Below are 17,941 nucleotides of genomic sequence, written 5' to 3'. Positions count from 1 at the left end.
ATTATGACTCTGGAAACTAGGATTCAAATCCCAAATTAGCCAAACAAACTCACTAGATAACATTGGGCAAGTTACATTCTTTCAGCTCCAGAGAAAGACAAAGGCAAATCTTTTCTGAACAGATCTTGCAAAAAAAAAATCTTGATAGTTTCCCTTGGGGCCATCATAAATTGGAACTGACATGAAGGAACACAAGAACAACAATAAAATAGGTGCAGTAAAATTTTAAAGTGGCCTTGTGGGAGATTTGATTAATAAAACTATAGATGACACAGAGTGAATCTGGGATCTCTTGCTCTTGAATGTAAAATATGTCTTCTACCAGTGATCATTGTAAACCACTCTATTTTGCAGTGGGAAAACAGAAAAGATGCAGTGATTCAGTTGTGCAGGGAGATGTTCTGCATATTCCCAGAGATTTATAGATTAAGAATTATCTTCTTTTGATTCACTGACAAATCTTCCTGGCTATCCATTTATTGATGTACTTCTGGTGCACCAGTGCCCTCCAAATGAGTAAATCACTGCTTAATAACCTTGAATATATAAGGTATTTGAAGAGTGAACAAAGCATACACATTGGTGTGGTGGAAAAAAATGAAATGCAGAGAATGACAAACTTTAACAAGATTGCAAGATAAGATCCTATGCTATTCAGCAAAGCCCTTCCCAACTTGACAGCTTCTAGATCAGTGGTGCTTAACCTGTAGGTCCCTAGATGTTTTGGCCTTCAACTACCAGAAATCCTAACAGCTGGTAAACTGGCTGGAATTTCTGGGAGTTGTAGGCCAAAACACCTGGGGACCCACAGGTTGAGAACCACTGTGATATTTAACTCATGCGATTTCCAGGCTCGAATCATGTCATGTGTTTTGAGTCTTTATGGGAAAATATTCTAGTCTGAAATAACACCATTTTAAAAGAACAAAAACAACTGTTTTGACAAACTAATAATACAATTTGTGGTCCTAGAGTCAAAAGTGACACACACACACACACACACACACACCGCCATTCTCTGTAAATATCAAGATTCAGTACAACATTAACTACTTAAACAATTAGTTCAGTAAGGATAACTGTCCAACAAAATAAGTTCAAGCATTAGTGTTTATAGCAGCAAATTAATTTCCTAATTTATAATGTTCACATTATTGAATTAATTTTCAAACATAACCTTCCAAGCTCTTGGAACTGCTTGGAATGCTGGAGTGTTTGAAAATTGTTACTGGAAACAATTGTTGTTGGGAATAAGACTTTTTTAAAACTTTCCCTGAAAGCATTTTATGCAGCTCCCCCTTCTATCCTTTTCTCCTATTCCTAGATATTTAACCTAGTTACATCTAGAGTGACAAAAACATTTTTGCTCCCTTTAAACTGTTATTTTTTAAACTAAACATACCATGCAATTACTAGAAAAAAGTAGGGCTTACAACACCAATGTAATAAAAAGATGTCCAGGTTAGAGATACAACATTCTGCTTCTTTTTGATTTTTCAAACATATGACATTTTGTCCAAAGAGACAAACTATTTCATCACAAATCACGTCGTTTCTCCATTTGCAGACTATAGGTCCCTAGTTAGGAAAGTATTTTATTTATTTTTAAATGGCAATATGTCAAGAGAAGTCACGACATAAATACAATGGAAGATCTAGGAAAACTGTATATCAATTTACAAATCTATCAGTTAAAATCATTAACATTATATACGTTTAGTTACAAAGCATGATTAAGAGAGAATTGACATACATCTGAAAAAACATTCAGAGGGTATTTTCAGTGCCTTTTAAAATATAAACAGCACTTTCTTCAACAAGACAGATGGTAGCATGACATTAAACATTAAACAATGATATATGAAGAAATCTTAAAGTTTAAACAACAAAAATACAAATATAGCAAACTCACCTGCAACTGCATGACCACATAGTTAAATCTGTCATTCCTCCCACAGCCAACAAATTTACAGATATGATCTTTCCCTGAAGAGAAAAGTTGTATATTTCATTTTGTATTTGTTTAGCATTTTTTCCATAGGTTCAGAAATGGGAAGAAAACAACTTAATATTTCCAATTAATCAATTTTCCTCCACAATAGTAACAGTATAAAATTACATTACAACTTTAGCACACCAAGGAGTAACCATGCTCCCGTTGTTGCTGCTACTGCTGCTGCTATTGTGTGCATTCAAATCCTTTCCAATTTATGGCAACCCTATCATGAGAGCTTCTTGATAAGATTTGTGTAGAGGGGGATTGCCATTGCCCTTGCTCTACGACTGAGAATGTAACTTGTCAAAGGTCACTCAGAAGGTTTCTATAGCTGAGAAGGGATTCAAATCCGGATATCCCAGAGTCCTAGACCATCACTCAAACCACCCACGCAAGCTCTTATGTTCCCTTTGTAGGGTAACTTTTACATTTTACAGCTGGGGGTTCAGCCTAATTTAAATGGTACATAGTTCAAGTACTGTGTCACACTCGTCTTCATTCTCTGTTATAGATCTTTAGGTTACAGAGATAAAGAGTGTGTTTTGAATTACAAACTGCTATCCAAGAGCTATTTTCTAGGTTCATTTTCTACACCCTGATGTACTGTGAACAAGGAAAAGACTATTTAATGCCTCAACAGCAAGCAACACAAAACTTTGATGTTCGAAAGCTCTGTAACTGTGTGTGAAAAAATAAGACACAGATGTATCCTTGAGGATACCCTACACAAGGAACAAAATCGAAAGAGTGCCACCGGAGTATGGAATAGCCCTATTCTTTCAACTTTAAAAAGATCCTTAAAAATTGAGAACTTATCTCTGAACTGTTTGGCTATGAAACAACATGGAAAAAGCAAGCTTGTCAATAAATATTTTAAAATGTTTTTGCTTAAAAATAATTTTGTGTGAAAACAGCTATGAAGGAAACGATTTTTGTTTCCTTCATAGTTGTTTTCACACAACATTGTTAAGTTCCTATGCTGTTTACACAATATATAAGGAGTCTCTCAGACATTAAGTAATCTGACGGATTTTTCTTTTGAATCTATTTTAGTTTATCTTATTTTTGAACTTTGCCAAATAGCATTGATATTTCTGGTTAGACTACCATTCTATATTTCTAAAGAAAAAAATCCACACAAATACACTTCCTATTAATGGCTGAATGCTAGATTTATGGTAACCAACAGAATTAGTCTTTTCACTCATTAGCAAGGGTGAAATAAGGTGGGAGGGAGGTACCAAAATTATTACTTGAATTTTGATGTCCACTTGGAAGGTGTAATTAAGAAAAGAAGAGCGAGCTATTACCACATTAATGCATCAATACATATATAGGTCTTTTGAGATAAATTCCTAACAATGTCAATAAAAGGAAGCCAACATGACTGAGGAGAAAGGTTTAAAGGTTTAAATGCTGTGCATATTGGAAAAGAATCCAAGAAGGGACATGCTTCTTCTGCTTTTGTGCCTGATTTTCATCAGGAGAATCTTTCTGTAAACATGTAGGGATAAAGTAAAATAATGAGAACAAAAAGCCCTTCCTTTATAAGCCTGCTGCACTTATTTTTTTTTTAAAAAAAACAAAGAGTAAACAGTGAAAGTAATTAAGAAAGACAGAGTAGGGAGAAACTTGGAAGGGATGAGCTAATGTGAACTCAGATTCAAAAGACAGAAATAGTTGAACTGTGTTTGTTGGAATCAGGGTGGCTTGTGGGGTTAGTTTCATACTGCCAGTGTGGAATAATGATTTGAATGCTGGACTAGGACTGTGGGAGATCACTGTCTGAATTGCTGCTCAGTCATAGAAACCCACTGGATTACCTTGGCCAAATTACGCTTTTTCAACCTAAGAGGAAGGCAATGTCAAATGTCCTTTAAACAAATCTTGCTAAGAAAACCCTGTGATAGAGTCATCATAAGTTGGAAACAACTTGAACATATACAACAACAGCAGCAGCAGCAGCAATAATTAAAAAAACATCTGAAATGTAAAAATTGTCCATCTTAATATATATGGTTTACATGTAGAAGGATGTACTTTCTAGTATCATCTTAATGTTTTATTGTTCTTATGGCAAAGTGCCAAATCTGACACCCATCAAGGTATAGTATAGAGTAGTATGACATGGATGCATGAAAAAGTTATGATAAAACTGATTTAAAACCAGATATTCTTAGAAAAATACAGTTAAATCTGATTAGTATTTTTCTAAGAATACATATAAAGTAAAATTAGTTAATTTAATTGAAAAAGTTATGTTTATTTTTGCCTTGACTTTGGTTAAAGCTTAGTTTTCCAACCCATGAATAACTAACTGTGTTACCATACTACTCAGTACAATAACTTAGCTGGGCAAGCAGCCAAATTACAGAGGTTATAGAACAGTGTAGTGGAGGCAGGTGAGAAAATAATACTACAGTAGAGTCTCACTTATCCAAGCCTCGCTTATCCAAGCCTCTGGATTATCCAAGCCATTTTTGTAGTCAATGTTTTCAATATATCGTGATATTTTGGTGCTAAATTCGTAAATACAGTAATTACAACGTAAGATTACTGCGTATTGAACTACCTTTTCTGTCAAATTTGTTGTATAACATGATGTTTTAGTGCTTAATTTTTGAAATCATAACCTAATTTGATGTTTAATAGGCTTTTCCTTAATCCCTCCTTATTATCCAAGATATTCGCTTATCCAAGCTTCTGCCAGCCCGTTTAGCTTGGATAAGTGAGACTCTACTGTAATTGGTTACTAGTGACAACATTGAGAAACAAAGTAGTAGTGGCTGGACAAAATAGGTTCTTCCCCACACTCTTGAGTGTAAGCTATTTTGCAGTGGAGGGAGTCTATGCCATACCTATCCCTGGATCCCCTCCACATCCAAGCCTGTTCACAAAGTCTCAATACTTGCAGGCTGGGAACTCTCAATCAATACTCAGACAAAACAGCAAAAATCTTTAAGTACACTAAGCTAGTTAGTCTTGGCAAGTGTTTGCAGGCATTTGCTGAGAGCTTTTTGTTTCTCCTAAGCAGAAAAGATGGCAAGGGACATAATTAGATGACTTGCCAAAGCAGCAAATTGACAACTTCTATCCAATGCTACTACCCTTAACATATAATGGGAGGCGGAGTGTCATCCAGTCTTCTATTCAGACAACTGTTGTTGCTGTAGACATTATTATCTTATATTTATCCATGGGCCATTTAAGACCATCTCTGTCCAATGTATTTCTCCACTTAGGTCAATTACTTGAAGTATAATTTATTCTGAATAATATTTATAATATTTGAGTACATAGTGAAATAAATTCTATTTATTCCAGATTATCTCTCTTTTTAACACAAGTTACAAGCCGTATTCCTAAGACATACTAATGTACCATTCTGATTCATTAACACCAACATTTATAATACATTTTAATGGATGCAGCAACATTCTAAAAGAACATACTTCTCTTTGCATGCATGCATATGTTCCTTTATATGTCATGTGTAATAAAGGTGTCCAAAATTACAGCTGCCTTAGAGAGCAAAATTTAAGAGACATAATAATTTTCAAATCAAGTTAAGATTCAACTTCTCATTGAAATTTAAAAGAGCATAAAAATAGAACCCCAATTACACTGTTAAATTCTCTTGTGGATAATTTTAAAAAATTACCTGCAATGTTTGTCTAAGCATACATTATATTTATATTACTGCAGATTTTTAATGCAATCTACTTTAAAGGTCAGGATAAATATTAAATATGTTACTAAAAGTTCATATTTGACCATATATCTCCCACACAAGTAACAAAAGTTTTATTTGATGCTGTAAAGATCCAACATGTACTGGAAATAAAATTAATGAATTGCAAGGATGGGGCGTAATCCTGCTTTTGTAAGAGCAATTTAATTCCAAATAATCACATCCTGAGATTTAACATGTGGGACAGAGTAAAAAGACATACACAAAAAATATGGAAGACCACACTAAACAAAAGACCCAAGCACATTCTCCTTAAATCAACAGTGTTAAAAAGCAGCATTAGTGCTGCATTTCATCTCCCTCCACGTTTTTATTGCTTTCATTATCAAGACAAAAGACTGCTTCCTCTCTGAAGAAGCAATGCCTTATTACAGCTTAATCCTTCAAGCCTACCCCCCCCCCTCCCACACACACACAATTTCAGAGGAAGGGTGTGATAAGATCCAAGCTAGAATCATTCTTCAACATGAAAGATTTCAACAGACAAGGAGTTGTAAATATGGGAGAGCATTCAGCCATATCATTCACCAACCCATCTTTTCTTCAAAATGTTGTTATATCCATCTCTTCACTTCTTTCCCATGTTTAACTTGGGCCTTCTCTCCTACTGATCAGACTCATGTTATCACTTCAATTTATGCTTGGAACATCCAATGTGTTTTCACGCAGTTCTGAAGATGAATAAGCTCGGAGTGGCTTACAAATCTAGCAATGAAGACAGTGTCTACCCTGAGGCTCAGAAGATTTAATTAAAATGCTTTTGTGATTTAAATTTTACTGTCAAGGTATTGCCATTAAGAGGTATCTTATTGCCTTGAAAGAATAGGAGGCCATTTTTCCATTAGAAAACTGTATTTTCTATTAGAAAACAGCTGCACTTCATTGTAACATCTTCCTCAGTACAGTCCCCAAGTTACAAACAAGATAGGTTCTTTAGATAGGTTCTTAGGTTGAAGTCAAAAAAGGTACATTTTAAGTGTAACTTTAGCTATATATAAAAGCTTTGGATAGCACAGGGAAGGGTTAACACTCCCGTGGTGTTTCTTTTGCTGCCAGTGCCCCTGTTCCGAAGATTTCACCTTATTTTCCGCCCCTGTGAAAATTGGATTTTGAAAAATTTGGCTTGTTGTGGAAACAAGGCTTGGTGATAAAGCTTTTCCCCATGACACCTTTTCCCCATGACAACTCTTTCAGGAGTGAATTTCCCTTCCTATGGATAGATTTTTATCACTTCCTGTTATCTCATAAAGTACTTCCAGAATGCTTGGAAAACATACTTTTTCCTAACAAGCTATTGAGATTTAATTCTATGTACAGGCGGTCCTCGAGTTACAAACATCTGACCCACAAGCGACTCATACAGTAGAATCTCACTTATCCAATATAAACGGGCCAGTAGAACATTAGATAAGCAAAAATGTTGGATAATAAGGAGGGATTAAGGATAAGCCTATTAAACATCAAATTATATTATGATTTTACAAATTAAGCACCAAAACATCATGTTTTACAACAAATTGACAGAAAAAGCAGTTCAATACACGGTAACGTTATGTAGTAGTTACTGTATTTACGAATTTAGCACCCAAACATCGCAATGTATTGAAAACATTGTCTACAAAAACACTGACTACTAAAAAATTAATACAAATAAATATAGAATTGCATAAAATGAACTTACAGTAACAACATTGTCAGAAGTTAAATTCGTAAAAAGTTCAGCCCCTGCTGCCTAGAGAAACAGCTGTGGATTTGGGCGGGAGGCAGTCTGTGTTGGATAATACAGAACGTTGGATAAGCGAGACTCTACTGTAGTTAAGAGTAGGGATGAGACAATAGGAAGTGAGAGAAATCTACCCCTCAGAAGGGAAATTCACTACTGAAAGAGTTATCATGGGGGAAAGGTGTCTCCACTGAAGCTTTTTTACCAATAATTTTATAGAGAGCAAGCCAAGTTTTTCAAAATCCAATTCTCACAGGGACAGAAAGTGAGGCAAAATCTTCATAGGGAGCATTAACTCTTCTCTATGCTATCCAAAGCTTGTGTGTGTGTGTGTGTGTGTGTGTGTGTGTGTGTGTGACTGGAGTAACACTTAAAATGTACCTGTTCCAACTTAAGAACAAACGAAAATTACCTATCTTGTGTGTAACTTGGGAGATTGTATAAAAAATACATTTAAACAACAGATCTCTTAAGCCTATAATCAAAATGTCTTGAAATGTTTTTATAAATAACCTGAATTGTGAAATACTAACAGATGCCAAATAAGAGGAAATGTGTTCATACTTGATCAAAAATTGCAGACACATCAAATTATTCAGAATACTCAAAAACTAATAAAATGAACAGCCCACTGCAAAAAGAAAAGGAGAGAGTAAAAAGTAATCTGGTCCCCAAATTCTGCCATAATGGGAGTGGACTTCATTATAAGATGGAGTCAAACATGTACAAGGAGATCAATAACCCACATCAATAACCCAGATTCTGGAATTAAAAAGACACTGCTCGGTACTCCCACACCACAATTTGACTGGTGGCCTAGAGCAAACAGACCTCTACTGATGATTTAATTGATAGGGGGATTACAAGGGAGAAGGCAGTCATTTAAATCTCCTAATCCAAGATAGTATAAAAAAATCCTAAACTCAGTTCATGTTAACAACTTCTTGAATGTTTCAGTCTCTATTAGTATTTTGTGTTATACTACTGTTCTATAATCCTACAATCTGTGCTCTCCAGCATGTACTAAATGCATCTGGCCAATTGACTTTAAAAGAGACAGTGCTGCACAGCTTTATTGATTTTATCCGGATTCTCCCTGATCAAATGTCTGATCAGATACTACAAGGACAATGGAAAATTATGTTGCATAACTTAATAGAAACAGCATGGGAGACCATGTGATATGCCTCTGATGTAGTCACGTGTACATTTTCCTTTCTGCTTTAGATAAGACTTGTAAAATGTAGCTCTAAAGTGAGCAAACAAGAAAGCAAAGAACATGCCTGCAAGAAAACATCACTGCCAGGAACAGAGTATATATATTAGAGGGCATGTGACAGTTGAACAAAACAATATTTTCTTACTGCGGGCAAATATCTATTGAACTTTAAATAATATATTCCAGCTATGGAATACATCAAGGCTAATCTTGAGATTAGGGTATATTTGAGAGAATGCAGGGAGTATATATATATACTATAACGTCTCCAAAGACGCACATTTTCCATACTGAAATGATGTAGATTGTCATTAGTATTTCTACTATTCATTATTTAAGTCTCTTTTGTTTTCTTTCATGATGTTTTGAAACCTTCTGTTATACAGTAGAGTCTCACTTATCCAACACTCGCTTATCCAACGTTCTGGATTATCCAACGCATTTTTGTAGTCAATGTTTTCAATACATCATGATATTTTGGTGCTCAATTCGTAAATACAGTAATAACTACATAGAATTACTATGTATTGAACTACTTTTTCTGTCAAATTTGTTGTATAACATGATGTTTTGGTGCTTAATTTGTAAAATAATAATCTAATTTGATGTTTAATAGGCTTTTCCTTAATCTCTTATTATTATCCAACATATTTGCTTATCCAACGTTCTGCCGGCCCGTTTACGTTGGATAAGTGAGACTCTACTATATGTAATATAGCTGTCTTCAAATTTCTTTAATGAAACAGAGTATAAATGTGGGAAATAAACAAGAAAGCTCTGATTGTAAGCATCAACTACACTACTTCAATATTCCATCCACTGCTTATTATCTTCATTCTTTCTGTGTCTTGTGCCAAAGAATTCCTAATTTAAATAGGTATTTTAACATGAAGTGGGGGAAGGATTGAAATTCCAGGTAGCATTTCAAAACCTCACAAGTCATTATGGTGTTTTTCATGTCCATGCCTTCAAACAGATAATGTAAATGAATTAGTAATAAACAAACAATTCAGGTAGGAAATAAAATAGAGGGAAGCTTGCAACTATCTGAAAAGACAAATCCTGATGCAGTGATTGACATTACAAAATATAACGCAAATCTATCCTACAGAGGCACATTTTATCACTTTACTTTCTCACATAATTACACTTTTGGTTCATCTGTCATATGTGAGCAGACTTTCACTTGTAAAATTACTTCCCTTTGCGCTCTTCTCCTTCTGCGCACATGCACACACCCCTAACATGTTCTGGAGAATCCAGCAACCTTCCAACATTTTTCAGGAATGGAGAAAGCTATGGGATAATCAATTTTATAGTATAGATGGATGGATCCATTTTGGATAGAGAATATTGGATAAAACTCTGCTGTCTTCTATATAGTCCCATTTGTCCTTGGTTTTATGCCAAAGGAAGACAGTTACACAATATGGTGGGTCTTGAAAGTCCACAATGAACAAAAATGAGAAGAGTAACTCATCTGAAAAAAGCAATTTAAGAGTATGAAAAATACAGAGATCTTTAGGTATGACTATTAAGAAAGAATGAAATCTACATGGAATGCAAAAACCTTTAAGTAGATTGATTCAGTTCTTAAGTTCATCAGAGACTAAAGAAGGCTAAATAAAAATATCCAGAGAACACAGTAAAAAAATCAAACAAATGTTCTAGAATAGCACAGACCCATGAGAAAATAGGAGCCAGAGCTCTGTGCTGGGGATTCTCTTGTCAGCGTTCTCTTGTGAGCTCTGAATTAGAAGGTAAGGTTAACCATTACCTGCCAACTACCTTGCCTTGCAACCAAGAGTGAAAATATTTAAGGCAGCTGTTATAGGCCATGTGCTGCTTTGGTTATGAACTTCTAAGATCGGAAATGTAAATATGACATTTATAGAACTTACTAGCCGTGCCTGGCCATGCGTTGCTGTGGCATAGTCTGGTGTTATGGAAAAATTAAATGAGAAAGTGCTGGTATTTAATATATGCTATTTCTTAATGCTTGTGGATAAACAATATTTTTTGTTGTTTCTTTGTCAGTGTTGATGTAGAGGCTATTTAGTGCTATTCAAGCTGGCCGCCAGGCTTTGAAGCTGCAAGGCTATTCAGTGCTATTCAAACTGGCCAACAAAGTATTCCCCCAAGTAGGAAGCAGCCAGGATTTGAAGCTGCAAGGATATTCCATGCTATTCAAGCGGACAACAAAGGATCCCCCTAGGTAGGAAGCAGCCAGACTGTGAAGCTGCAAGGCTATATAATGCTAAGCTAGCTGGCCAATAAAGGATTCCCCTTGGTAGGAAGCAGCCAGGCTTTGAAGCTGCAAGGCTATTCCATGCTATTCAAGTGGCCAACAAAGGATCCCTCTAGGCAGGAAGCAGCCAGGCTTTGAAGCTGCAAGGTTATTCAGTGTTTTTTTCCCTTTGCACAGGAGGGTGGTGGGACCAGGACAGTAGTCTTCCCAAGTGCTACATTCACACTTGCCTCAAGCAGAAGTACGTTGCAGTTTCTCATGTCGCTTCTCTCTCCAAGGCTAGGCCTCCCTCAGCGCCTGGCTCCCACAGGAGGGACGGCCTGCTCCCTCGCAACTAATGTTTGGGGTTTTTTTTTATCCCTCACGCGGGGGGGGGGGGGGGGGGGGGGGGCAGAACACTAATTTCTGAAACTAATTTTTAGGGCAATTAAGACCATTAAGATCATCACCAGAATGAAATCAGTGACATTTCCTTCAGATTTATCAAGGAAATAATCAATGGGAACACTTTTAGAAAAATTTTACAATGGTTTAGAAAAATGTAGAGACATGAAGGTTCAAAAAACTGAAAAGAACATTTCAGGAAGAAGTTTTTTTCCTAAGCCCCCTACCCACAAAAGAAAACACACATATATGATGTGTGTGTATACATATACATATACACACACATAGCGGACTCTCTGTATCCACAAGGGATTGCCTTCAGAACCCCTCATGGATACAGTAAAAATGCATTGTCGTCCCTATTTAAAATAGTGTAAGGTATCTGCAGATGTGAATGCAGAGTCTCCCTAAAATCCTCAAAGAGTAAATGTGTGCTCTCAAGAAGTTTGAAGACAGATAAACGCATTCACTCTCTTTCTGCAAGCCTCGCAGAGAGTGCGTGTGCTCAGAAGGTGAATGTGAATGCATTCATGCTTTCTACATGCCTTGCAAAGTGAATACATTCACACGAAGGCTGGCAGAGACACCATCAATGTATTCGTGTTTGCTTCTTCACCCCATCTTTCCCATGCATCCCAAAAGTTGCTGCTGCCACCACATATACACAAGTTCCACATATACATGCATAGGTTCTCCACTGTACCCTGACACTCACTACCTTCACTTCCTCTCTGAGGAAATAGATCAGTAGTTCTCAACCTGTGAGTCCCCAGATGCTTTGGCCTTCAACTCCCAGAAATTCTAACAGCTGGTAAACTGGCTTGGATTTCTGGGACTTGTAGGCCAAAACACCTGGGGACCCACAGGTTGAGAATCATGGTTCCCTTGGCCAATGCCGCACCACTACTACTATCAAAACCTGTTCTCCCCTGATTTCCCTTATGATTCTGGGGATGACATGGTTCATTTCCAGGTTGAGGAGTTTGGTTGGATCTTCTTTATTGACAACAGAGATCTTGTCTGTGCAGGCTTAAAAGCTCTGAAGTCTCTAGGGTAAGAGAGCAAGTAAAAAAATGAAAGGGCTAAGGAGGTTGCTTAAACTGTTGCTTTGCCCCTTCTTTTGCAGAAAGAGCATAGCTTTCTTTTTATTTTAGTTTCTATGAGGATATCTCAAAAAGCATTTTCACTAAAAAAAAAAGCAAATGACCAATGAAGGGAACTGAGGCTGGATTTGATCTTGATTGTGTGACAGCATTTGCACAGGATTCTTGGTTGGTGAACATATCCTGGATCCAGAACATAATTGCTCTGGGTATTAAAGAGGCTTAGAGGAGGCCTGGTTAGATAGGACTGATGCACTAAAAGAGTTGCACCTACCCTCTTTTCATTTGGATCTTTAAGAGAGGAATCTTCTTATTTGGCCACAATCACACCCATGAGAAAAGCCAAAACAGTATCACAGATAACAAGGAGGAGGGTGTTAAGAAATTATATGGTCTACAGTTCAGGGTGTATAATTTTGAGCTATATTTACCCCTTTTTTACCTTGCAAAGAAGAATGCCATTTTGATTTAATAACCTCTTTAAAATCTGCAGAGAAAAGAGCGGGAACAGCAGAGATTTGGGGTTTAAGAAATACAGTCCTGTCCTATGAAGCATTGCATTCGTAGCTAAAATGCTTCCTTAAATATTTTCTTGTGTAAGAAAAATGGAGAACAAGAAGTGAAATACAACTACTGAATCAGGAGAACTACTGTAAGAAGTGATCCCCAAGTGTAGGAAGCAATCAGACCTCTTGTTGCATATATTCAATGATAAGTTATCAATTTCCAGATAATATTTACAACTCCAAATCACTATGACAATTATGAGATTGAACATTGTTTTGCTCTTATCTTATCTAAAAGTGAAAGTGGTCCCCACAAGAAATGTCACTCACAACACAAGTCATATCCAAAAATACTTTTCAAAAATCTTATGTCATCTTTTACCACAAAGAGAATAATGCTAACATGTTTCATTTTCTTATACTTATTTCCATATATTTGTTTCTACTAAAAACAACAAAAATTGACTAGAATGGAGGAAATCCTGGACTTAATCCTAAGTGTTCCTCTCCAACAAGTGCATTATAGGAGTATGACTGAACCAGGTGGGAACACTGGCCACAATCATAATTATATGTAAACTAGCTTTGCCCAGCCACACATTGCTGTTGCTTACGGGAATCATTCGTTGGCCAGATGGATTAGCAGTGAATAGCCTTGCTGCTTGCAAGCCTGGTCATTTTCTACCTTGCGGGATCCTTGGTTGGCCAGTTTGAATAGCAACTAATAGTCTCGGTGTGGGAGGTATGAATGATGCAATTAGGCACCTTGATTAGCATTTAATGGCATTGCAGCTTTAAAGCCTGGCTGCTTCCTGCCTGGGGGAATCCTCTGTTGGGAAATGCTAGCTGGCTCTGATTGTTTCCTTTCTGGAATTCCCAATTTTCCTGTTTTCAGAGTGTTGCTCTTTATTTACTGTTCTGGTTTTAGAGATTATATTGTTCTGTTTTATTATACCACAGTAATTTTTATATATTATATTTATAACCTTATATTATCTACTTTAAAAAGGAAAGGTTTCCCCTGACGTTAAGTCCAGTCGTGTCCGACTCTGGGGGTTGGTGCTCATCTCCATTTCTAAGCCAAAGAGCCGGTGTTGTCCGTAGACACCTCCAAGGTCATGTGGCCGGCATGACTGCATGGAACGCCGTTACCTTCCCGCCGGAGCGGTACCTATTGATCTACTCACATTTGCGTGTTTTCGAACTGCTAGGTTGGCAGAAGCTGGAGCTAACAACGGGCGCTCACTTCGCTCCCCGGATTTGAACCTGGGACCTTTCGGTCTGCAAGTTCAGCAGCTCAGCGCTTTAACACACTGAGCCACCGGAGGCTCCATTATCTACTTAGAACTGGATTATATGAGGCCCCTTCTACACAGCTGTATAAAATCCACACTGAAGTGGATTATATGGCAGTGTGGACTCAAGATAATCCAGTTCAAAAATAATATAAGATTATAAATGGGTAATATAGGTGTGTGGAAGAACCTAGAGTCTACACTGCCATATAATCCAGTTAAAATCAGATAATCTGTATTTTATAGGCTGTGTCGAAGAGGCCTAACTGCCTGTGACCTGGGCGCCATCTTGGCTGAGGGAGTTGCTAGGACACAAAGGGGGCAGGGCCTAAAGGCAGCGGGGGGGGGGGGGGGGCTAAAGGCAGCAGAGCCTACCTTTCTAACTGGCAGTAAGGGGGAGAAAGGCTCTTCCTCATCCTCTGTAATTTGGACCATTTTTCTAGGGTTTTTTTTTATTGAAATACATATTTTGGGTGACTATGTCTTTTGTGGCTCAGTGGTTTTGTTCACTCCATAGTCAAACGAACATCACATTTTATATATATAGATTAAAATGAGCCAACACAGTTGTATCAAGCAGGAAACCTCTCTTCAGTGTGGGAATTAGTGAAAGGAATTAAAAGAAAAAGAAAAGTATAAAGTCCCAGAAATCACCAGTATTGCATGCTTCCTACAGGCAACTGATTGACCACTAATGAACTAGATATACTTTTAATCTGATCCATTTTGCCATATGTTCTCATACTCTTTGATTCAAATTCCTTTAGCAATTTTTCTACTAACTAGATAGTAGTAATTGACCAGGAAATGCATGCTTTTTCCTTCCACCAAATGTTAGTGAGCTACTAGGGTATGCACCAAATTTATCACAGCATATTCACTTATCTCAACAGACAAACGAGCAAGGAAAACAGCTAGAATATCCCATTGCCCAGACTTTTGTGATGACCAAAACATTTCCTCAATCAGAAAAGATACTGAAATGTGGCTTAAGCTCAGAAGACACAAGTTCACATTTGAATGTTCTACACACTCTTTTTTAAAGAAACAATACTTTCTTTGGGAACTGAAAGGAATTAGAAACCCACTAGTGTTTCCTCACTTATTGCAGAGGTTACGTTCCAGGACCACCCGCAATAAGTGAAAATCCGCGAAGTAGGGACACTATATTTTAATATTTATACATTATTTTAGTAGTTATACATTATTTTAAGTCTTTATCAACCAATCCTGTGTTGATAAATCGGCTCCTTCTCCTCCTGTTGCCGCATGGGCTCCTTTTCTCTCCCTTCAGCTTCTCCTTCCTCCCTTCCTTAGACTGTAAATTATAATTTTTTATGATTTATAATAGTCTTTTAGAGTTCATTGAAAAACTGCAAAACAGCAAATCTGCGAAAAGCAAACCGCAAAGTAGTGAGGGAATACTGTACACAGGAATCTCCATCTACCTTACCTTGCAGTTTTTTCAACACAGCTACTTCCATTTTCAAAACTTGCTTTGGTTGCAGAGCAGACTCGACCTTCAGAGCAACACTCTCTCGAGTAAGCAAGTCCATTGCATCGTAAATTTCTCCAAATCCTCCACCTCCTATCTTTTTCGACTGTAATAAATAACGTATTTCATTATGTAATATGCAAAACTATGCACCTTTTGAACTTACTAGCATATACTCTGAAAATTACCTAGTTGTTTAAAAAATAAATTGTACAATTGTATAAATATAGTTATACTTTAATCTATTATTATTATTCATATGAGTACGACATTAGACAAAGCAAATTCAACCAGCATGAAATTTAAATAGACATTGTATCCAATATCTCAGCAATGCTTACTGAAATCTACAAAGCCAGAGATGGATGGCTAGCTAAAATGTTTACTAATTAGAAGATTATTATCAATATCCAATAGTTATTTTCCCATTCACAATACCAATCCCCTATCCATTTCATAAAGTTACTAGGCTTGTTAAGTGGAGCTGGAAGGTCAAATTAACAACCCCCATCCATCAGTACTTCTCACTAGACAGGTGACTGTAAGCAAACAAACAAACCTAAATTCTAATTCTTTCAAAATGCTCAATGTAAACCCATGAACACAAAATAGCTGTATGTCTGGCCATTTATAACAAATCAAAATCTACTTTGTGGAGAAATGCCATTAGAATAACTCCTGTAAATTAACAATTCCACTTTCATTTCTTTGAGGTGATCTGTGTGCCAGAGAAGCCATTATTAAGTGCAAGCAAGCAGACTGCTGACCTGTAATTTGCAAATATGATCAATATTATAGTTTTGAGAGATAAATAATAGATATATCTTTCTTCCATTCCTTTTCCTACAAACTAAATGCAGTCTGTATATATGTCCTTTCTATTTAGTTACTTGGGGTTTTACATGTTTATTTTCGTTTATATAGTTGAGTGCTTTTATAGTCACATATTTGGTGGTAAGAGGAATAAAAAGGATTCATTATACTCACCACTTTCCATCTTTCTTTGACCAGTACTCCCACACTAAGGATATCTGGCTGTTCCCCTCCTCCACTCATTGCAATCTCCTGAGGTACTACAGCTGCTATGCAAAGCCTACGTCAGTAGAGGCCATCCAGCTCCCAGAGGCTTCCATTTAAGCAGAGGCTATAGATACAAACAGCAGTACATGAAAGCTGGCTAATTAAAACATGTGCAAAACAAGAGTTTCCCTAAATCCGCTGTAACTGAAATATTTCCAGTTTCACAATGCTAAACTGAAAGATAATCAAGGTCTTCACAGAACAAATGTTCAAAAGAAATATATACATATTTTAATCTTATTACCGTATGGTATGGAGCCTGTAGCTTATAGGCTGTTTATGTACTGTTTCAAAAGTACATGAAATAAACAGTTTATGAACTAAGCAACTTTCAAGACTTCTTGTAGAAAAGTTTAGTTTGGGGTTTTGCCATGCAAATAAGCAACACCGTAATAATATTTTTGAACTTAAGAAATAACATTTGTTTATTATTAACATTCATCATTCATCAGCTTATGTTTATATTTTACCTGGTTTTAATTTTTGGTAGATTAATGCATTTTTAACTTCTGTATTTTATAGAAGCTAACTTTTAAAAAAATCTGTTGTATGCTTCACTTAGGCCCCTTCCACACAGCTGAATAAAATCCCACATTGTCTTCTTTGAACTGGGATATATGGCAGTGTGGACTTAGATAACCCAGTTCAAAGCAAGTATTATGGGATTTTCTGCCTTGATATTCTGAGTTATATAACTGTGTGGAAGGGCCCTTAATTACAAACTGTGAAAGGGATGTGATACACAGCAGCCGTTCCTTTGCAAGCAATGTACTGAGGGCCCTTCCACACAGCCATATGACCCAGAATATCAAGGCAGAAAATCCCACTATATCAGCTTGAACTGTGTTATCTGAGTCCACAATGCCATATATCCCAGTTCAAAGCAGAAATTGTGGGATTTTATTCAGCTGTGTGGAAAGAGCCTCATTCCCCCATATTATAGGCAGGATTATTCTGAACATAGTTTTGTTCTGGGATGTCCAGATACCAACTGCAGTCTGGAGTACCTTTACCTTGTTGAGACTAGGCCCATAGCGTGGGGTGAGGCGGGGGGCGGGCGGTGGTGGTGATATATCTAGACATATATGTTTTCATTTCAAAAAATATTCGATCTGCACTGTGTTCCATTTGGGCTACTTTT

General features: G+C 36.8%; 1 protein-coding gene across 3 annotated transcripts in view; it reads right to left on the bottom strand.

Moving 5' to 3' along the window:
* The window catches only part of ttbk2 (tau tubulin kinase 2), a 73,452-nt gene that overhangs the window by 46,042 nt on the left and 9,469 nt on the right, over positions 1-17,941 (bottom strand). For 2 of the 3 annotated variants that reach the window (XM_062968129.1, XM_003214536.4), the window contains exons 2-4: positions 16,708-16,864; positions 15,679-15,826; positions 1,913-1,986 (exon numbers count right to left, since the gene is read on the bottom strand). In XM_062968129.1, the coding sequence (XP_062824199.1) occupies positions 1,913-1,986; positions 15,679-15,826; positions 16,708-16,776 (291 nt within the window). In that variant the 5' untranslated portion in view covers positions 16,777-16,864. Of the gene's footprint in view, positions 1-1,912; positions 1,987-15,678; positions 15,827-16,707; positions 16,865-17,941 lie in introns of those variants that run through there. The other variant, XM_062968130.1, reaches the window with a different exon arrangement.

Source organism: Anolis carolinensis, chromosome 1 (genome assembly GCF_035594765.1).
Source record: "Anolis carolinensis isolate JA03-04 chromosome 1, rAnoCar3.1.pri, whole genome shotgun sequence".
NCBI classification, from domain to species: Eukaryota; Metazoa; Chordata; class Lepidosauria; order Squamata; family Dactyloidae; genus Anolis; species Anolis carolinensis.
Note: the sequence above shows the minus strand (reverse complement) of the source record. Positions and strands in the feature narration are given on the sequence as shown.